Source organism: Pteropus vampyrus, unplaced genomic scaffold (genome assembly GCF_000151845.1).
Source record: "Pteropus vampyrus isolate Shadow unplaced genomic scaffold, Pvam_2.0 Scaffold346, whole genome shotgun sequence".
Classification (NCBI taxonomy): Eukaryota; Metazoa; Chordata; class Mammalia; order Chiroptera; family Pteropodidae; genus Pteropus; species Pteropus vampyrus.
Window position 1 is genome coordinate 477,398 of NW_011889127.1, and position 22,206 is coordinate 499,603.

The 22,206-nt window shown below is 52.4% G+C and overlaps 1 protein-coding gene and 1 long non-coding RNA gene across 10 annotated transcripts in view; one reads left to right on the forward strand and one right to left on the reverse strand.

The window, feature by feature from the left end:
* Positions 1–22,206, forward strand: part of TBC1D14 (TBC1 domain family member 14) — an 85,998-nt gene that overhangs the window by 29,521 nt on the left and 34,271 nt on the right. For 7 of the 9 annotated variants that reach the window (XR_002776891.1, XR_002776892.1, XM_011378561.2 and 4 more), the window contains one exon: positions 9,265–9,385. Coding sequence is in view for 7 of the 9 variants with exons in the window: in XM_011378561.2 (XP_011376863.1) it covers positions 9,265–9,385 (121 nt within the window). In the remaining 2 variants the exon portion in view is untranslated. Of the gene's footprint in view, positions 1–28; positions 122–233; positions 249–1,917; positions 1,925–9,264; positions 9,386–22,206 lie in introns of those variants that run through there. The other 2 variants (XM_023522400.1, XM_023522401.1) reach the window with 2 other exon arrangements.
* Positions 20,603–22,200, reverse strand: LOC111730961. The gene is made up of 2 exons (XR_002776893.1): positions 21,527–22,200; positions 20,603–20,700 (listed from the first exon to the last, which is right to left on the reverse strand). It is a non-coding gene; the product is annotated as an uncharacterized LOC111730961 (long non-coding RNA).

Consider the following 22,206-nt stretch of genomic DNA (forward strand, 5'->3'; position numbering starts at 1 on the left):
CTTCCCTGGGACCGCGGCCCCGGCTGGCCAGGGATGTGGCAAGGGGCGCGTCGGCCTTGCCCAGCTGCGTGGTTGCGGTAGGCGCCATGTCCGTCTCTTCCGCGCTCCTGTTCACGGACAGGTTTGTGGCCGCAGGCTTGCCTTTCTCGCTTTTGTAATTGGAGATGTGACGGGAACAGGGTTTGACCGGGATTTAGCCCCACAGGGCGGGCGGGGCAAGGGTCCCTGTGCGCCCGGAGCCCTGCGGCCGGTGCGGACAGCACGCGGGTCTGACGCTGACACGCTCCCTCGAGCTGACGGTTAGCTCTGCTTTTAGGGATCAGCTTCTCAGCCACAGATGGCGGGGCTAGGACTGACCGCGGTGTTCCTCTCACTCATGTCATCTTTCCCACGGGGCAGGTGAATTTTGTCACACAGGAGGTTTGCATTCCTCAATGCTGTTTTGTTTGTCCAAGCGGGCTGGCCTTTCCCCTGGCATTTTCCGAGCAGAGTCACAGGGCCCTTGTGTTTGAAGGTGTGCCAGGGTTTACACGGCCCTCCAGGAGTGAGCGCGTCAACCTCCCCGAGCCTCGGGTTCCCGTCTGGGCAGCGGTGACTGTGCTGCCCTCCTCGGAGGGCTGTTTCCCGCGTCGCCTGGCACAGGAGGCGGCACCTGACCAGCGATCTGTAACAGGTCACAGTGGTTCAGGAAATGGCCGAGAAGATACCCAGCCGTTTCCGTGGGAACCGAACGTTACGTGTTCCCACTTGTCCCTCCCCGCTTTGGAACCAGAAATCGCTACCAGTTTCTGTGAGTGTGACAGGGGGACCGAGCAGAGGCCCCAGGCATTGCTGAAGTCTGAGACAGGGGTGCGCATTGTTCCGTGTGTGGGAGGAGGACGACTTCGGAGGTGTCTTTCTCAAGACTCCAAGAAGCTTTGAGAAATCCCTGCTGCGACCTCGCGGCCGGTGGAACCTGCTCCACCAGGGCGGGAGCATTGTGTCCTTCCACCCCCGCCGCCCCTGCTCTCCGGGGACCTCGTCACTGCACGTTCGTCGGTAGCGGCCTCCGATACGGGGGTCTGAGTCTCGTTCTGCGTCGCCCGGCTTTGTGTCTGGGCAACGCTCCCCAGCCTCTCCAAATCCGAGCTTCTATTTTAAATGGGCAGGAATAATTCTCATGTAATATTTATGAAAATTCCCCAAAAAAGCATGCATCGAATAAATTTGAATGTTCTCCCGCATGCCAGGAACTGTTCTAGACGCTAGAGGCACCGCAGTAGATGGAAGAGACAGAACAAGGCATCCTCATTTGATGTGTCAGTGGGTTCTGTGACTTTAAGTGAAAGGACGTGTAACAGAACCAACTTTATACCAGGCTAACGGTTGATATAAAGCCAGAGCTGGCTTCCCAGAGTGTCTCGGCATCTCATCAGTGCAACAGGACAATGGCATTGCTTGGGGACGTGCTGCCTTCACTCTCATGGCCTTGACATTCTGGTGACTAAGACAAACAAAGCGAAGTATCTAGAGACAGGATTGAGTGCCCGCCGCGGGGCCAGCGCTGCCAGCACAGCCGGGCGCTTCGAGATGCATGCGCCCAGGGCCCCCGGCCCGGCATCTCATCACCTTCGCAAATCGCTCCCGGGGTCGCCTTCTTTTGACTTCGGTGACATCCAGAAGTTAAGTTGCTGGAGTTTGGGGCTGAGTGTAACAGCCTCAGCCCCACGGCGCCCAAGAAGAAAGGGGATTGGTCTTTTGTCTATCCGATCTCTTCTCAAAAAAAGGAGAGAGGGAGCTCTGGATGGAGTTTCATTATCTGTGGGTCCATGACGGCAGCCGCTGGACTTGTCCTGGGTTTCAAAAGCCGAAGAGACAGAGTTGGGCTTATGACATTAATGACAATCTTCAGGACCCCTCACACATACCGAATTTTGTGTTCATGGTCAAACATTTTTTTCTTAAAGAGGATTCCTCAAATGATAGAAGCTTCGAGGCCCTGCGACACCTAGATCTGGCCCTGCACACAGGGATGGGATGCTGAGGCAGCGGGGGCAATGAAATTGGGGCCACCGGGGGGACCACACAGAGTGTGGCCCAGCCAAAGGCCAGCGCTCAGCTCTGGCTTGTGGTGCAGGGACACGGCCCAGTGTGGCCAGATCTTCCCCCACTTCAGGGAGGCCAGAAACCCAGAATTTTCTGTGATTTCTTGATAATTAAAAATGTTGATTAAATATTTGAAGCAGAAAAAAACACTGTAAGCAGGAAACAGAAGCTACCAGTGTGTCATCTGTGCTGGTGGCTCCTGCACACCCCTCTCCCTTGATGACTGTGCGTTATCGCGCTCAGTTCTCACGATGGCCCAGGAGGAAGCTCACATCACCCCTTTTACAGATGCGGGACACGAAGCCCAGTTGCTGCTTCTCTGGAGGGGCAGAGCCGGGGCGGAGTGGCGGGCCAGGCCCTCGGTGGCCCCCTCGTGCGTTACTTCTTAGCTGGGGACAGGTACTGTGCCTGCCTCGAGGTTTTCTTGGAGCAGAGAAGTACTCGAGCTGGAACAGGGTGGCCATGGCAGTGTGGGGGCAGAACGGGTCAGCCAGTGGCCTCCTGGTCATCGTCACCATTTTATTGTTCTTTCACGTTCCTCGCAGCGGGAGTAGGATGGGAACTTGGCTGCACCGCCCGTTAGCCACAGCGCTGGCCGTGTTCCCCTGGGGGTAGCAGCCACACAGTCTTCGTTTGCTTCGGAGGGAGCTGGAGGGACTCGCAGGCCACGTCTGGCGGAGCAGTCTCTGCGCATTCAGCGGCACTGGCCTGGGGAAGCCCGGGAGGGCCGGGCTTAGGGTCTTCACGGCTGATCTCGAGAACTTACTATCCTCCAAGCCATTTTCCTGGGGACACTGCCACTAATCTCACACTGCCACCATTCTCCAGGGGCAGGTGCTCAGCAGAGCTGTCAAGTGCGTGTAAACCAGCCGGGCTGAGAGGGCGGAGCGGCCGGCGCCTTCTCGGGGGATGCCTTCACGGCTGCGGTGGTCCCCGCAGCCCCCTGCCCAGCGGTCCCCGCAGCAGCCACGTCGAGGCGCACACGGCACGATGACGGCTATCCAGCTCACGCAGCCGGATAAACATGTATTTTCAGTTGTCTCTTCCAAAGGCCTTCATTTTTGAAACAGTAGCGCATCACCGAACATTTTCATTGTCTGCAGCTTTTCACTTGCTGAAACACTTGCCACCCAGCCCAAGGGGGGCTCCCAAACTCACCACCGAGTGCCGCGAGGTCCGCACGGAAAAATCGGGCACTGTTTGGGGTTAGATGAAGCCTTAACTATTTGAAAGATGGGCGTGGGAGTGGTGTAAATGCATTTTATTTTTCATTGGCAGAAATTCCTAATTTAGCAACAGCTTCTTAATTTATTGACCCTTTCCAGTCGGAGATGCATTTGCATGGTTCAAAATCTGAAAAGTACAAAAGAGTATGTGGTGACAAGTTTCCTTTCTTTCCTGTGCATTTGGCCACCCAGTAACCCGTCCCAGAAGCAGTGAACACTGTCACTTTGCACCTTGCAGAGGTGGCCTACGAGGCGGTACAGATGTGGCATCGCAGGGCCTGCTTTCCACAGCTGTGTGCCTGCTCTGTCCTTGACCATGGGCCAGAGTCCTTCCGAAAAGTGCCCTGGCCCTTCTTAACGCTGCGAGTGACTGTGTCAAGAACCCTGGGGTCGTTTTCACTCTTTCTATGACATTTCACAAAAATTTTACTTAAGCTGACATGTTTCAACTTGATAATATACACATTTCAGTGCTCAGTAGTCACAGGTGGCTAGTGGTACCCGCACTGGGCTGCACAGGTCTGAACCTCTTGTCAGAAGGTGACGGGTGTTCAGATCTCCAGGTTTCATGTTTTCCTCAGTCACCTCAAGCCTCCCTTTGCCTCTTTTCAGGTGTCCGTCTCCTCTATACTTTCTGCCTCTGGGGGCGCCCGGGACAGGCCTTTGACAGTAAAGATCCTGGTAACTGGGGAGCTTAGCTCAGAATCCATGTAAACTCATCCTGGACTGTTTTGGGTGGGGACTGGGTGTCACTGACTGATCATACTCCTATTCCCGATGACACTGTTGACTTGTGACAGGGCACTCCGCAGCACACCTGTGAGCCTCTGGCTTCACGGGAAAGCTGTCAGGCAGACACTAACACACAGTTATTTTTAACATCACTTTGTCATTGGTGTTGACGTAAGACACGTCCAAACCTAGAGCGCTTCTATGAGTTTGAGCCAAACTGACGACAAGTGCCGGGAGGAAGGTCTCAGATGCGCCCAGAACAGCAGCTTTGCGGCTCTTTCCTACGTTTGGAATGAAGGAGGGAACGGAAGGAAGACGGCAGGAAGGTTGGAGAGAGCCAGGTGAGGGTAACGAACACGATCACCTGTGCTCTCGAGGGTGGTTCCGCCTGTTTCCAAGGCGAGTCCATCTCTGGGCACTGAAACCATGGCCCCGGCTGCTAAGGCGAAGAAGGCGAGGCTGTCGTCAAGGAAGTCACGTGCAGGGCGGTGACTCCGCCAGGACGTGCCCATGTGGGGATTTACGGTCAGGTCCCCTGTGAGCTTGCTTCCTTTCCGTCCTCGGACTTCTCAGATTTATCAGGAGCCCCGCTTTTGTCCACATGGGTGTCCCATATCTTTTCCTCTGAGTCGTTAACCTCTTGAGACAAAAATAACTATTTCGCAAGCCCTGGGGTAAATGCAATGAAACCCTGAGCCCTTGTGCCCGCCCCGGGCTGCCGCCTCCCTCAGGCTGCTCAGGTCAGTCTTCCCCTCCTCGCCGGGTGTGGCTTCTCCGCTGTCACTGCAAAACGAGTCTAGAATACGGATGGGCGCTATCGACAGGGTCCTGGAGTGACCAGCAGCTACAGGGCCACTTCCCTCAGCCGCCATTCTGGTCGGCCTCACCTCTCCCCTCAGATTCTCCAGCCTCTGCACCCGAGCGAGCGCTGGCCCCACCGAAGGCTCCAGCCTAAGGACTGTCACCCTGTGCTCTCTGGCGCCCTCAAGTCCCTTAGTGGAGAAACGCCCAGAAGGTGACAGTGATCCGAGCACGTGTGCAGGTGCTAGGCCAGGCCTGAGGGCCGTCCAGAGCACTGTGGCGAGGCACGCATGTCTCCTCTTTCGGGGGACCTGGGGCAGGACAGAAGGAACAGTATGTGGCGGGCGCGGACCGGTGGCGGCCCCGGAAGGGGCTTGGGGTGAGGCCTTGCAGAGCGCCGGGCAGGTGCCGCGGAGTCTGAGGGCCAGGGCTTGGTGGGCCGTGGACCCGTGCCTCAGCGACAGCCGTGGGAAGTGGGGGCCACGTACACGCGTGTAGGACGGGCTGCCTGTCGGGCAGGGTGTGTGGGGCCCTAAGTCCGAGGAGGAGGACTGGAGTGGGGCCGGACCCCGGCCGGACTGGACGACAGCTTCGAAGTTCGCCCGAGGAGAGGCTGACGGCGTCTGGGTACCGCAGCCGGCCTCCGATGCCGATGCCGTTCAGTGTGGCGGAGGCCTCGGAGGACGTTCCCGGAACGAACGAGGCGGGGGGCTGCCGGGAGCATCTCCCCCGGCAGATGCTAGCCTTTCTGGAGAAGTGGGCGTCGTTTCGTCCTTGGAAGAGTCCTCAAGTGCTTCCTCTGCAGCCATCACTCACAGCCCCTCCTGGTGGCTGTGGGAGGGTGGATCTGAGGGGACATCATGGCAGAAGGGGGCTCGCCAGCAGTGAAGCTGCGCCCCTGTCCTGTGCGTGTGTGCGCGTGTGCGTGCGCGCGTATATATGCATGCGTGTGTGTGCGCACGTATGTGTGCATGCGTGTGCTGCCCTTGGAGGTGGCCCATTCCACTGGCCTCAGGCGGGTGGGGTGAGGTCCTGTCCTGCTCCTTATTGGTCTGCACCTTTCCCCCGCCGCCCACATACGGTGGCTGCTGCATTTGCCAGCAAACACGTATTGAGCAGTTGCTGCAGGCCGAATAGAATTCCAGGCAACCCCATGCCAGGGGAGAAGGTGTGGGAAGAGAGGGGACGGGGCACACCCAACAAGCACGAAGAGGCATGGCGAACCCTGGGATTAGCCACGGCGGCAGCCCAGGCCCGGGCGCTGGGCCGGCGGTAGGTAGCAGTCAGGGAAGGCTTTGCGCAGTAAGTCCCGAGTTTCTGCAGAACTCGGGGCCAGTGTGGGGACTTAATGGAAGCTGGCGGCGCGACAGGTGAATTTGGAATAGGTAGTAAAACAGGAAGCTTAAATGGATCCGTCTTGTTTTTGCCCCCAGTGAAGAAGCAGAGATGGCGCTGTGGCCTCGCTTTCCCCAGCCCTCCCAGAGGGCGAGACATCTGAGGGCCCAGGGTTGGGCCGACGCAGGTGACAGCAGGAGTGCTCCATGGCCACCGCGCCTCTGGGCTCTCTGGGACTGGGGCTGCACCATGTGTGCAGTCATAAAGGGTGCCCAGAGGGCAGAAAGACAGCACAGGTTTTAAAGGGACGGGTCAGAGCTGGGGCTTGCCCCGCACCGTCCTTGTCCTCGCACTGCACGTGGCTCCAGAATGGGGTTTGGTCACCTAATGGGCAGAGGCAGGTCCTGGGCGCCACCTGGGCCCAGCAGCCAGCTCCATGCAAGGCTTCTGATGACGTGCTTCCCAGAAGGGGAGCAAGGGGCCGGAGCCTTTTGCTGGCTGACTCCCTGCTCCCGATGGAACCGGGCACCCCAGGTGACACTGACAGCTGAAGCTGGGGAGAGTCCTTTCCACTGAGAGGCCCTGGTCACTCGTGACTTCAGCTTCTTATCCACAGAAATAACATATCCAAAAACACCGTTTCAGAACCTTTCAAAAGTCATGGCTTATCATGGGTAGATTAAGCTCTTGTGCTAAAAGTAAGTATGAAACTTCGATTTCTGGTAAGTTTTATCTGCACTACGTTTGTACAAACTCATGTAGCCCTAGCCATGGATGGAGAAGCCAAACGTTCAGTTCCTCTTGGTTCTCCCGCTGGCCCGGTCTCAGCGAATCGCACCCCAGTTCCTCAGTCTCCCAGGTCACATATCTGGGTGTCAGTCGCCCAGACTTACCTTCCCGTACCCCGCACCCAGTTGCTACTGTGCGGTTCTCTACTCCGCGCCTCACCCCTCTGGACCCGCAGCGTCTCCCATCCCCCTGCAGAGTCAGGTCAGGTCAGGGTTCATCAGGAGCTGTAGCCCTCCTGGCCCCTCCCCTTCCTGGGTGCCTTTGTTTTCCTCACCTTTTGTCCTTTGCACCCAGTTCCCTTCCTCAGAGGCGGCGACTCTTTAGCAAAAATGTACAGCGTTAGTGAACCAAGTTCTGGGTGCTGAAGTTTTAGCCTGGTGTTAGTGCGTGAGTCTTCTACCGATGGCTGAATCTTAGGAGTTAAACACGTGGGGCCTGGAGACAGCGCCAAGTTCATTTCTTAAAACTGTAAGTAGAAATTGCCCTGGGCTACGAAATCATTTCTGAAATGGATTCCATTATAATCATAACAGAAAAGGAAGAATGCAGTGGAACTATTGTTTCCTTTTTTGAAAGATTTTTTAAAACTATTTTGATGTAATTTCAAATTTATTGAGAACTTGCAAGAAAAATTGAAGGCACTCCCATATGCCCTTTACCCAGATTCACCAGCCGTTTACATTATTCTGTGAGTGTGGTAGGTACACGTGCTGTATAAGTAGTAGGTTGTTTTTTTTTTTTTTTTGAAGCATCGGAAGAATCAGTTGCAGATGTCAGGCCCCGGATGTCTCAGATACTGTTTCCAAGAACAAGGGCGTCCTTCCATAACCGTAATGCAGTTACCAAGATGGGGAAATTTACCATTACTCCAGTGCTGTTTTCTGATCCACGCTGTGTATGCGGATTTTGTCAGTTGTCCCAATAATCTTCCGTGTGGCTTTCCCCATGGTCCAGGATCCCCCGCTGCATTTAATCGACAGATCTCTTTAGTCTTTCAACTTGGAACAGTTCTTCAGCCTCTCTTGGTCTTTCGTGACACTGACCTTTTTAGAGTCTGGATCCATTATTTCAGTTTGGGTGTTTCAGTCTGCGTTTCCTGTTCCCTCGGGGTTAGCTACAGGTGACGCATTTTTGGGGAGCTGCCAACAATGTGCCATGTGCTGTCTCTCCTGACGCTGGGATGCCAGCTTTGAGCACTTGGCTAAGGAGGTTTCGCCACGGTAAATGTAACTATTTTTGCCTTTGTAATTAACAGGTAATTGTGGGGGATACTTTCAAACTCTGTAAACATCCCGTTCCTCATCCAGCTCTCACCGATGAGGGTTCACGTCCCCTGAGCATTTCCTGACCTTCAGTCTTTCCGTACTTCTTAGGTGGCATTCTGAAGTTTTCCTTCCTCTTCTAGTTATTGCTGTTCATTTCTTTGTATCCAGATGGGCTCTGCATCTCCTCTTTATTTAGTGGATTACGATCCCTCGTTCTCATTCATTTCTCTAATAAAGTTGTTCCAGATTCAGCCAATGGGAGACCTTTCAAGCTGGCAGCTGTTCCCCCCAGACACAGTGTTGCCAGAAGATCCTGCAAGCTCATCTTGTACTTTCCTCTGCGCCCCGGAAACCGTTTGTTTTTAACGAATACATCAATGCAGTGCATTCCAAAGCGCAGTTTACTTTGTCTGCCATTTGGGATTTATTCGTGTTATTTGGGGTATTTGTTTACATGTCGTTGGGAGAGAAGACCCCATGACTATCTCACGGGTGGCTTTTTAAAAATGATACCTGGAGACTCTTTATAATCATATAATGTAAAGTTACCTTACAGATCATTTAAACTGAGGCAGAGGTTAAGTACTAAAGCAGCTGTTATTCCTTAAGCACTGATCGTGTAACTAATTTTAATTCACATACAGACCCTTGTTAAACCTAGGGAAACCGAGGCTCAGAGAGGTTGATACACTGGTCAGAGTCACACAGCTAGTGAGAGGTTTCAGTTCTGCTGGGTCTGACTTCAAAGTTCACTTTTCCTGATAAGGTTGTTACGATGCCCTTACTCTAAATGGTAGAATCCGTACATGTGACAGTTGAATAACAAAAAAGCTTATTTGTGGTTCGAGGTCGTTCGCCTTCCGCATAATTCTGTGTGTGTATGAAATTCCGTCTGGAGGGTTTAAGTGTGTGGCTCATCACCTTGTTCTCTCGCAAGGAGTCTGCTCGTTTTCACTAGAGAGCGGCTCGGCTGTCCTAGTGTTTCTGTCAACACCTAGAAGTTCCCTAACCCTTTTATTTTCTTCCTATAGGAATTTGCTTGCTAGAAAACAAAATGCAAGACTTGACAAACAAAATGACTTGGGATGGAAGTTATTTGGAAAATTACCACTCCGAGAGAATGCTCAGAAAGATTCAAAGAAAATTCAAAAGGTATACAAGATAAAAAATGCAGAAATATGCTCTATAGCATATATTTATGAACCTTGCAAAAATGACTATTACTGAGGCTTTGAAACTGGAAAATTTTGTGTTAATTTGCATGCCAAGTTCCTAAAATTTAAGTCTGTCTTCAGAATGTCAATGACTTTAACCTTTTTCATTTCTTAGAGTTTATAACATGCACATAGGAGTGTTCGGTTGAGAGACTGGGCTTTGTTTAGATATTTATAATTTGATTTAGTCATTTTTTTTCCAGTAATAGTTATAAGTATATGTATTGCCACTGTTTATTATTTGTGTTTGGTAGTAAAGCATGCTCCCTCTCTGGTCCCATGGGTCTCCTGGAACTTCATCTTTCCAGTGCTGCTTTGGCCAGGAGTTCTAGGGCCATCGTTCACCCCGGCTGTAGCGGCCCCCTGCCCTGGCTGGCTCTGAAGCTGCCCACCTGTCTGTGGGGGAGGGGACGGGTTCAGGGGCAGGCCAGGCCTGTGGTATCTCATCACCCCTGGCTCCCGGTGCAGGTCGGATGCCAGCAGCTGGAGGCATGAGCTCGCCATGTCCAGGAGGGACTCCCGCACGGACACAGCCAGGCAGCCCCGCCTGTCAGCACCTGCGTCCTCTCCTGGGCCGAGTCCCAGCAGCCTGCTGTTTGCCCAGTACTGTGACACTGCCCCCCAGCAGCCGTGCCCCTCCACCTGTGTCATGCTCACCGATAATTGTCTAGCGAGCGCTTCAGGATCCACTCGGCGCCGTCCTCATGCTTGGCGCTGGGGTTAGAGCAATGGCACCCACGCTCGAGAGCACCCCTCTGTGAGGACGCGATTGCCGTGCTCGGGGAGGGTGCGGGGCCCGCCGGGCGAGGCCGCACAGAGGACTGCCTGGGAAGGAAGGTGTGAGGGCGGGTTCGTCGTGACGGCTGCAGCGAGGGCCGACTGGTGACTGGGGACCGGTTGTCAGGGAGTCAGCACTTGGGTTTCTGGTTCATTTAAAACTTGTAACAACCTTATGAAGAAGATACTGTTATTGTCCTCAGTTTCCCAACGAAGCATTGAGGTGGGCTGAGTGATCAGTACAGCTAGTGAGTGGCAGAGCTGGAGTGCAGCCCCGGGCAGTCACCCCCGCATGGTGCCCTGCCTCTCTGCAGGAAGGCGCCACCCACACAGCCTGTGCGACGTGACGGGACGGGGCGGGAGGGGACAGGACAAGAGGGGACAGGATGGGACGAGACAGGACAGGACGGGATGGGCCGGGACGGGCTGGGACAGGATGGGACTTGATGGGCTGGGCCGGGCCGGGCCGGGACAGGATGGGACGGGGCTGGACAGGCCAGGACAGAATGGGACGGGACGGGACAGGCTGGGACTGGACGGGACGGGACAGGATGGGACGGGGCTGGACAGGCCAGGACAGAATGGGACGGGACTGGGACAGGCTGGAGGGGACAGGATGGGACGGGACGGGACAGGCTGGGACTGGACGGGACGGGACTGACCCTATCTCTAACCCGAGGGCTCTGGGGAGCCCCTGGAGGGTTTACTTCAGGGAGCGATGGGCCACCCCAGCAGGAGTGCGTCTGGACTAGCCCAGGTGAGGGGTGGTGCTCAGTGCGGGGCGGCCATGGGTGCAGAGGGTGGCTCCTCTGAGGGCTAAACATGTTCAATACGGGGGTGCAGTGTGTGGGGCGAGGCAGTGAGCACACGCTGGGGTCTGGCCTGGACAGCGAGGGGGATTGGCACCTATGTCATTTTTTATGCCTTGGCAGATTAAATTTGTTTTGAATGTTGTGTCGTGCTCCCTGTAGCAGTTGTTAGGACTCAGGAGACTCACAAAGTAAGTCAGTGTTGGAATTTGTTTTTATAGATCGCTCCATTTTAAACTTGAGTCACTTATTATATAGGCTTATTAAAATAGCGTAAAATTAAAATATGATGCGTTTGTTTGCAAAATTTAGCTGTAAATTTCTTAGAAAGTTAAGTTGCCAAGCAGTTAAAATTTTTTAAAAGAAATTCACACCTTCACAAAAGTTAGCGTCGTACTAAATAGATTTTCCTGGCTCTTAATATCACGTGTATCGTGTTTGAATTTTTCTTTGCTATCTTTTTTGTACCATTTTTTTTTTAAGGTCTACATGGATTACGTTCTAGAACTCGAAGGATTTTTGTGAACTGAAATGACTAGGTCAGCTAATGACGTGGTAACACGACACCGCAGAGGAGAGGACCATCTGGCTTCAGCCATCAATAATAAAAGATGTCATTGTACCTGCTCGAGTCACCCGACCCTGCCGGCTCCTGCTGCCTGTGCTTAGTGTCTCTGACCCTCTGCTTCTCGTTCCACCCTCCCTCCCCCAAGCTGGCAAGGCCCGCGAGGCATCCAGGGCCAGGGCCCTGCTCCTGGGCCCCAGGCTGGAGCTGGCTGCTGTCACAGATGTCAGGTCATGCACTTTAGAGAGCACAGGGCTGGAGCCTGAGTGCCTAGACTTGTGACCCCAATGGCGATGACAGCTCTGGTTAGGGCTAAAGCGTATATAAGATGTGTAGGCATCTGTCATTCTTTCCCTTTCCCTTTGGAATAGTAAGTTAAGTCTTTAAACCATAGTGATTTAAGAACATGGACTGTGGAGTCGTCACACTGCCAGAGTTTGTATCCCAGCTCTGCCACAACCTGGCTGTGTGACTTTGGGCGAATTTCTTAACCTTTCTGAGCCTCATTTTTCTCCTCTCTGGAATTTGGAGACTGGCGGCGCCTACCTCTGAGGCGAGGACTGAGCGAGCGCATACTCGCCCTGTGCTCAGAACAGTGCTGAATGTCCCAAGTGCAGGAAGGTGTTTGTTGTCATTTCTTTCCTGTGGCGGGTCCACCTCAACGACAGGAAACGAGACCGTGGGAGGCCACGGGCCCGAGCCCGCCACAGGCTGCGTCGTTTGCTTGTTCAGCAGATACCGTGCCACGCTGGGGCCGGTCTCGTGCTGGGCACCGGGAGCACAAGGGCGGTCGGGTCGACATGCCTCAGGGAGCCTGCGGTTGGGCTCAGGGGACCGGTGTGCACACGTGCCGGGACCTTCGGACTTGCAGGCTCGGCGTCGATTGCCGGCTTCGCCTCTCATCTGTGACTTCAGTCTCCTCATCTGCAGTGGGCGTTGTGATTCCCACACCCTGGATTCTTAGAAATTAAGAGATGATGCACGGGAGAGATTTCTGCCCAGTGTATAGCGCCGCACGTGGCCCGGAGTTGGTCCTCAAGCAGTGGCCATGGTGACTTCAGTTAATAAACAGGCCCCGTGAGTGGCCCAGGTGCCGTCTGTGGTTTTCTCAGGGCCCCCCGGGGCCCCTCAGACTTCATTCTAACTGGGTTGGTTTCCCTTGGCTCGAGCTTTGTATTAGACACGGCTGCCATTTTTAGCAAATGTCGAAACGTTATTTGCAGTGATCTTTTCAAATTTCATAACATTTTGAAATGTAAGTAATTTTCTATCGGTTTACATTATGATTTCAGAGAGATTTTCTTAATAGGGGAAATAGAAACGACCACGGATGGCCGTGAGAATCACACTGGCGGTGGCTCGCGCGCATGGTTCCCAGGCGGATGTCGTTATCACCTGGGCGTCTGTTGGAAACACCTGGCAGCAGGCCTCACCCGACACGCTGGACAAACGCCGGGGCTGGGGCACAGCAGGCTGTGTCCTGACACATGCTCCTGCTAAGCCGAGCGCACGGAAACGTCAGAACCACCGCATGTGAGACAGGATGCTGGGCATGGAGGGAAACGCGCCGTCCTTGCCGCGGGGGTCAGTGCGGGCCGGGCGCGGCGCGTCCGCATCCGGCAGCTGCTGGCGGGCCGGAGACGCTCCTGAGAGCGGGCGGGAGACTGTCATTGGAGAGGGCCGTCCTCAGGCCTGCCGTTGCTGGGTGGCCCATCGTGGGGCCGTGGCCGCCCCGGCACGGGCAGCGAGGCCTCAGAAGTGTAGTCCTTTGCCCCGTGAATGGAGAGGAACCTTCTTCCTTGGGTTCCGTGGGCCCCTCGTTCGTTCCACAAGTCCGAGTCACCGTGTGGACCCACCCTGAGATTCTAATGAAGGGCAAGACTTACGTGGGCCCTGCCTTCGCTGGAATTTACCGTGGATCGGGGAGAGACAGATTTAAACACATGACCCTACAGGTAACTGCAGCTGTGACGAGCCGTGAGGAGCAGTGGCGTGCAGCCATCCTAGAGACGTTTCTGCACCACTGAGCCCATTTCCCTGAAATCAGATTTTTCCAGTGACTGCCAGTCGCCAGGTCTGACGGTCGTTCCTCAGTCCTTGTCTCAGTCAGCCTCTCCTCTGCTCGGTGACCTTGGCTTCCAGGTCACCACACCCTTTCAGCTTCCTTTGCCGGGTGTCCCCTAAATATCAGGGTGCCGCTCGGGCACCTCTCTGTGGTCACCCTCTAGACCTCAGGTGGACTCGAGTTTTAAACATCATGCCTGCGCGGATGACCCCGACATGTATCTCCAGCCCAGGCCTCGTCTCTGTGCTCCAGCCTTCGGATGCAGCTGCCCACTGGACAGCGCCGCCCGCAGGTCCGACCGGCACTTCCTGTCCATCGAGTTCAGGGCTAAACTTTATTTTCTCTTTTTCCCGTCTCTTGGACCTGTTCCCTTTGCGTCTTTCCCCATTTGGGTAAATGACCGACTTAGCCCTCTTTTTCTGGTCTAAAACTTTAGACTCGTTTTTTTCTCACATCCCCTTTCCAGTCTGACAAGTCTTTTGTTTACATTTAAGCTCTGCAGCTGAATCTGATGTGCAGTCTTGTTTGAGAAACAGTGACTTGCTGGGAAATCCTGTGAATCCGTGTAGATGAAATCATACCAAAGAGGTCTTACCGGTAGAGCCTGGCATGAAATGCTTATGGCTTAATGGTCCACCGAGTTACTGGGAAATAGAGAGTGTATTTTTAAAGATAAATGAGCAATACTTACTTCCTGGTTATATTCATTTGTAAACGGTGTATAAGATAGTAGCAAATTAAGGAAAGAAAACAGAGTCTTATTGCGCATTTTGATATTTTTCCTTTGAGTAATTTTTCTATGTACTTCGTTTTAATTTTTTTCAAAGAAAAAAACACTTAAAAAGTAAAAGCAAATCTTTGTAATTTGAGGAGGTGTCGGAGGGGCTCAGGGCTGCGAACATTTGGGGATGCTTCGGAACACAGTGTGACTTTTAGACAAAACGCTTTGTGCACAGGTTTGAGAAGTTGGCACTATTGTCTAGAAATGGGGTGGAGCAGAAAGTTTAGGCCCTGGTTGGGCTCCGAGGCAGCTGCCGATGACGGCGAGGAGAGCCGCAGAAAGGACAGGCTTGTGGATTTCACTGTCCTGGATAAAGCAGTCACGTGAGCAAAGACGAGGCCACGTGTTTGGGTTCGTGTGGCCCGGGATGCCCTGGATGGCTTCTGGAATTTCGAATCAGTTCTTAGATGTTAAAAAGAGAATTCCCAGGAGAAGGCGAGTCCAGGACCGTTTAACGTGACGTTCATGCTCTTCGCCTCGGCTCCGAGACGTCTGGGGTACTCAGAACATCCTAAGTCTTTGCACATCGCAGAAAGGAGAGGCCTGGGTGGTCAGTGCAGGTATCCGGGGCAAGCCTACAGGCAAATTCTAAAACGAGAAGACTTCCTCCATGCCGTCATCCCCCGTGCCTTCGGAAAATGGGTTTGAACCCGCTGACAGGGAATAGCAGCCCCCAGGTCTGGGCAAGGAGGAGCAGGCACGCTCCGATCTGCCTGTCGTCACACCTGCAGCTGCAGCACGAGCGTGGTCCGTGGGACAGCTGTGCGAGGTTCCGAAAAGCCATAGCAGGTGGATTGTGGAGGAAAACCGAAATTCGAAGTACCACTGAACAGATTGAGTTTACCATCCCCCCCTGCCCCCACCTCTGACACTTCCCAGCGTGAGTTCAGGGGAGCCCCAGGCCCAGAAGTGGGGGTCAACATGGACACAGTGTTAGGAGAGGCTCTCTAGTCCCGGTGTGGGGACCGGGTCTCCTCGCGCTCAGCGTGCAGAAGCCCTGCGCTTCGATTTGGTCTGTGCTCTGCTGTCCCGTGCCCCGGCCCCCAGGCAGTCCCATGGCGGCAGAACAGGGCCTGTCAGGAGCCCGAGACTCTCAGGAAGGGGAACTGACAAGAGGAGCTTCATTCCCAAGAAGGCGGGGCAAGCCCCCGATGCTTCGTGCGCCCTCCCGCCACTCGCCCCAAGGTGGAGAACCAGGAAGAGGCAGTCCAAGGGAACCAGCGTGCAGAACTGGGTGCAGCGTGGGGAGGACGGGCTCGGGAAAGTGGCTCTTTAAGGCCGTCACGAGCTCCTGGGCTTGCTCCCAAGTCGTGGATACAGGGGTCCGACCCAAATAGCATACGTAGACTTTGAGAACCGAACCGAACCGGGGGAAAGACCACCACACGAGTCCCAGACTGGCCACTGGGTGGCGCACAGGTGGGGTGGGTTCACAGGTCCTGCAAAGGCTTTGAAAAGTCAGCTGACTTTGGAACCACAGCTCCCAGAAGGCTGGTTGGAACCGGTCTGGAATCCAGCCAGGTCCATTTCTTACTAAAACAAAAATATCAGTATTCTCGAAAGGGTTTAGACACGACCCAGAGTCTCATGACACAATATTCAAAATGTCTAGAATGCGACTCAGAATTACTTGGCATGTGAAAAACGAGAAAAATCTCAGTTCACGTGGGAATAGACAACGACCAGATACCAGTGCCGAGATAACATCAGTGATGGAATTATCCAGCAAAGACTTTTAAGCAGACCTTTAAAAATGTTCAACAAGTAAGAGCGAATGCTCTGGAAATGGGAAGTTAGAAGGTATCAGCAGAGAACTGGCAACTACACAGAAGAAGCACTTAGAGGTTTTATAACTGAAGCGAACCCCCAGATAGTCTGGGGCGCAGAACAGCGATGGCAGCAGTGAGCAAGTGAACTTTAAGGTGGAGCAATAGACATTGCCCATCTGAGCAGACAGAGAAAAGACTGGGAAAAAAACAGCCTTAAGGACATGCGCGGCAACACTGGCAAGTCTTGCATCCCTCCGAAATGGCTTAAAATTCGTTTTTCCAAATTATAAAAATAAAGCATGAACAACATGCCTGTGAAATGCCCAGACGATAGAGGTAGGCAGAGTGAGACAGGGCAGCCCTCTTCCCTGCGAGACCCCGCTGGTTGGTCTGTGACAGTTTGGTGCCGACCCCCCCAGGCCTTTCTCTGAGCCAGGTCACATACAAGTAAATTCCACCCACGCACATACGTCTGCGGTGGAATCACAGGCCGTGTGAGTCGGGTGCACTCTCTGGTATTTGCACGCTACGTCCCAGGAAACTCGTGCGCCACGTAACGAGACTCAGCGCCCTTCGATTATCCGTACAGGACAGTCTGTGTCCTGAATCCAGTTTCTGATGGACCTTGGGCTCGGCGGTAGTGTCTGCCGCCTGCCGCCCTGTTGTGTAACCTGAACCAGAAAGGTGCGTTTCTTGGAACTAGCCGAGTCGAGGCAGCTTCCTAGGAAGGCCCAGGGCAGTGGCTCTTAGGAGCTTTCAAATGCTTTTGTCCTCCCCTGGGCGGTTTACTGTGTTTTTATGAAAACAGCGACAGCCAAAGAAAACTACCCTTTCACATTTATCTAATTCCCAGTGGAAGCCTGTGAGATTTTAAACTATTTTATAATCTCTTAAACATTGTTGGAGCAGCGGGGGACACTTCCTCGGGCCTTGCCCATTGGTCGGCGGGCACAGTTCCTGCTGGCTCGTGTCACGCTTGTGTGTGGTTCGGCTGGGCGCACAGTCAGCACTCCCCAGGAGACGTAATCACGTACAGGAGCGAAATTTTCTTTTTGCTTCCAGGTTCTTTGGATTAAATTGACGTGAGACAGATGAGCAGGAGAAAAGCAAATTTAATTTCATATGTACAAGAGCCCCATAAAAAAAGACTGAAAGAAGCGACCAAAGCAGGAAGCTTTTATATCTTTTAGACAAAGGACAGTAAATTTGTGAAGACTTGGCAAGACAAAGGGATTTGGGCTTTGAGTGGTAAATTACTGAAGAAGTAACAAGTTTCGTTCATACAGCCTTCTCGGCCCTGGACTCCCTGTCCCTGGTGACGAGGATGCCTTCTACCCTCCTGGTACAGGGAGGGCACCTTCACACCTGCTTTCACGGAGACAAAGATGGCCAGAGTGGCCTTGTACCAGCTGAGTCTCTCCAAAATAATCGGTATGCCAAAGCAGCACATTTTGGGCTGACATATTCTGCTCCCCTTCAAGAGACTACTCAGGACTTTGAGAAACCTCAAATTTGAGGAGAGTAAGGCTATTTCTAAACTTTCTCTTAAGTTCATTGTCTAAGCTGAACTCAGAATAGTACTTATTCTGAGCATCTCATCAGTGCAAGGAGGCACTTTGGACGCAGGCTTCTCGTTGGCCAGAAGCTCCATAGTGCTCCCTGAATTACTTTACTAGGTCAGAGTTGGGCTATGCCTGTGTTGGAGAGTGAATGTGGCCTTGGGGCCATGAAGGGAACACTATTTTAGGAAATCAAAGTCTTAGTTCAGAGACGGCGGGTCAGGGGAGTGGACAGGAAGAGGCTCCGGAGTCAGACTACCTTGGTTCAAATCCCACCCGGCCACTTACCGGCTGTCGCTCAGCCGGGGAAGTTACTGGGACCGTCCGCTGCTGTATCTGGGAAAAAAGGGGGCGGGGGAGATGATGCTGATAGTACTCGTATTGGTTTCCTGTTGCTGCTGTAGCATTTCCACAGACGGTGGCTTGAAACGGTACAGCGTCATTCACTGCGCTGTGGCTCTGGAGGCGGGAAGTCCGAAGTGGGTCTTCAGGCTGAAGTCACGGCGTTGGCTGAGCTGGTGTCTCTGGAGGCTCCGGGACAGAATCTTGTCTTTCTCCTCCAGCTTCTAGAGGTGCTGGCATTCCCTGGCTCGTGGCTGTGTCCCTGTCTCTGTCCGTGGACACATTGCCTTCCGCTTCTGTGGTCTCATCTCCATCTGCTTCCATTTTTAAAGGACAGTTGTGGTTATTTCGGGCCCTCCCAGATAATCCAGGATAGTCTCCCCATCTCAAGGTCCATTACATCAGTCACATCTGCAGAGTCCCTTCTGCTCTGTAAGGTGACAGTCACAGGTCTGGGGATTAGGACGTGGGCGTGTTTGGGGGGCCATCGCTCAGCCCAGCGCAGTAGCAACCTCCTGGGAGTGTTATGGTTGGGTGATGCTCCTCGGGTCTCAGATAGGGGCTCCCTCTGAAAAGGTGTCTTCTGGGCGGTTCTCTGACCTCCTGTCTGAAGGACCAGCCGGCCAGCCACCCTCCCCCCATCAGTCGTCACTGTCACAGGACTCACAGGTATTTTCTGCAGAGCCCTTTTCTCCATCTTAAATTATTGGTCATTTGTTTGTTTATCGCCTGCCTCTCTGCCTTTATCTACCAGGACATAAATCCACGAGAGCAAGGGCCAGACCTTGTGCTCTGGTCGATCACTTTATCTCCAGGGCCCCGGGTGGTACCTGGCGTTAGTGGAGGAGTGATGCGTATTTGTTAAACGGATGAATGAATGTCAGAATGTCAAAACGGACCGCTTCGTAGACTGGTTTCTTCTTATTTCCATGACAGCATAGGCATTATCCTACATCCTAAATGATCTGTGATCTCGTTTTCGCTAAGTAACAGCCTCTGGTTAGGTGTATATGATTCACCTAACTAGTCTCCATTAGAATGAGCCCTGAAGTCTCACTTAGCTTTTGATCCTGGTGAAATCCAGTAGTCTGTGGCAAGGGTGGGTCTGTCGGCCTGTCTGCTAGGATGCTGTGTCGACCAAATGAACCAGTCTTAATCTCCTTGACCTCAAAGGGTAGAGACAGCAGTGTGACAGATACGTCAGATGAGCAGCACCATCCGGTGCCCTGGTGGAGACCACAAGGCAACTCAGAAAGCTTTAGGAAGAGGAACCTTTTACAGGTGGATTAAGGTGGATGTGAAAGCTAATGCTGGGTCGCGATGGAGGACGCCTCTGTTAACTGCCGATTTTTGCTTTAAGTTTCAAGATTTAGTGAAAGTCAGCCTGTCATCACACGGTATATAATATATGGTTAAAACGTTGTAAATGGTACTTGATTCTAAAATACGTAATAGAAACTACCGTTAAAGTAACTTGCAGGCACTGCCTGCCAGAAGAGGTACGCAGTGTGTTTTGTTGAGTGTACTTAACACATATTTAACACACGCTTAGTAACGCACAGCGCACGTTTAAGCTGAGTGAGCCTGTCGCTCGGGTTGGCTGACTTCTAAAATGTATGTGGTACTAGGTGTTGGTAGAAGGCACGGAGAGGCTAAGGACCCACGGCATCACAGTGTTAGCCCTCCTCCAGCTGCAGGCATCGTCCCCAGAGAGTCACCCGTGACCCCTCAGGCTGCGTCAGCTGCTTCCTGGGGCTCTTGGACACCTCGGAGATTTCTCTCGGTCCTAGAGCGGGGCGCGTGTGTCGTGTGCTAATCGTTTGCTGGTCTGCGAGACTCAGGGAAGGACCTTGTTCATTTTTATTCCTGGGCCAAGCACACAAGTGCTTGTTGGGTGGGAGGGAGGGAGGGAGCCCGATTCCACAAATGCCGAGTGTCTCTTCTGGGCTGTGTTCTTGACACAGTCTCCACTGAGGTTCCTGCTCTGAGGTTTTACAAGTTGTGATTAAGCGCCGCCGTGAGAAAACAAAATCTCTCCACGGGACCGACTGGGCGGGACGCGCTTCTGTGGGTTGGGCATTTAGGACGAGATCCGAAGGGTTCATCACCAGCCTGATAGCTTGTTTCCCTTGCGAAGGAAAACGTCAAACCCACGGGCGGGGGCAGAGAATGATTCAGTGAATACCCATACACGCTCCACTGAGACGGGACGGTTGGCATTTTCCCTTACTTATTGTGCCTGTTTTTTAACAACAGAACCATTTGAAAGTAAGTTGCAGATATGATAACATCTCACCCCTAATATGTCAGCACATGGCTCTTCAGAGTAAAGACTTTCTCCTTCATAACGATGAAGCTGTTAACACACCTGAGAGTTCTCAGCGGTTCCGTAATAGCATCTGTTCAGACCGTGTTCACAAGAACAACATGTAGTTACTTGTCCCTTTAGTGTCTTAGTAGAAAAGTTAGTCTACCATTTTTTCACGTATGCATTTACCTTTTTTAATGACCATGGGTCAAAGATCCATTTAACACATTAAGGAGATGAGTAAGATGGTAAACTTGATAACAAGGACATTTGAGAATCTACGTTATTTATAGATATAAAAACAAAAGAGAATTAGAATAAGATTGCTAGGTTAGATTTAAACTAATGGGGACAAGAAAATAATCTCTGGAGTCATCGTTTCTGTTGGACATAAATCCACATGTTAATGTGTCACTTCACAGTCTCTGGGCACCAACCAAGTCATAGGTGGCACAGGCATGTTCTCCTGGAGAATTAACCAGACTCTAGGCAGGCCTGTTAAAATGCCTAGGTGTGAACTGAAAGGACACTACCCACCCCGGGCTCTTTTGTCTTTCTACATTTTGAATAATTTTTTTTTTTTTTTTTGCGCCTACAGCACCTGGTCTTCCTAGGTGGTCTCCCATCCAAGTACTAACCAGGCCCATCAGGCTTGTTCAGAGTGGCATGGCCATAGACCATGGACCGTGGCTCCCCTGGGGCGTGAACTCAGGACCTTCTGCGTGTAAAGCAGACATGCTAACTGCTATACTATGGAACCACGTCCGAATAGTTTTTTTCTTAACAAGGCTTTCTTTAATCCTCCCAGCCAGAATCAACCTTTTTACTTTTATCCCATTATTTAAAAAAAAAAATGGCCTTATCGAGGCGTTATTATTATACCATAAAATTCACTCATTGTACATTTAGTGATTTTTCCTAAATTTATGCAGTTACGCAGCTATCACTGCAATCCAGTTTTAGAACATTTTTGTCACTCAAAAAAGTTCTCATGCCTGCTTGCACTGGATCTCCACTCCCACCCCCAGCTCCAGGCAAATACTGATTTGCTTTCTTGCTACAGACCTGCCTTTTCTGTGCACATAAGTGGAATCATGAAATTACCTTTGGTCTGGCATTTTTCCCTTAGCGTAATGCTTCTGAGGCTCGCCCGGGAGCAGCCCGTATCAAGTGTCAGCGCTGCCATCCATCCTTCAGCCTAGGGACTTTGGGTTGTTTTTGGCGTTGAGCTATTACGAATAACGCTTCTGTGGATATTTCCGTGCAAGTCTTTGTGGGTGTGTATTTTATTTCTCTTGAGTGAGATCCTAGGAGTGTGGTAGGTGTACATCTCCTAGTACGAACTATAAGAATATGCCAAACTCTTCCAAAATGGCTGCACCTACCTACAGTGACTTACGAAAATTCAAGTTTCTCCACATACTTGTCACCACTCGTCATTGTCTGCTCTGATTATAGCCTGGTGGACATCGTAGGCGTCATCTGAGTGAGGAAGTTTCTGGTGTGATTTGGTAATGCCATTATCTGGAAAATCACCTGCGGACAGACTGGCTGGATAGTCCCTAGTCAGGGACTTGTAAATTTCCACCGCAGGCGGAGGGTCTTGTGCCCTCTCAGGCTGAGTTTGTTTAGTCCTTGGACATTGGAACATGGGTGGACCAGAAAGAAATTTGACCTTACGCATTTAAATTTTTTTTTTTAATTGAGGTATAATTTACAAACAGTGGAATGCTCTCCTCCGAAGGGAACTGTCTAACCAGAGTGGATGAATGCACGTCCAGACG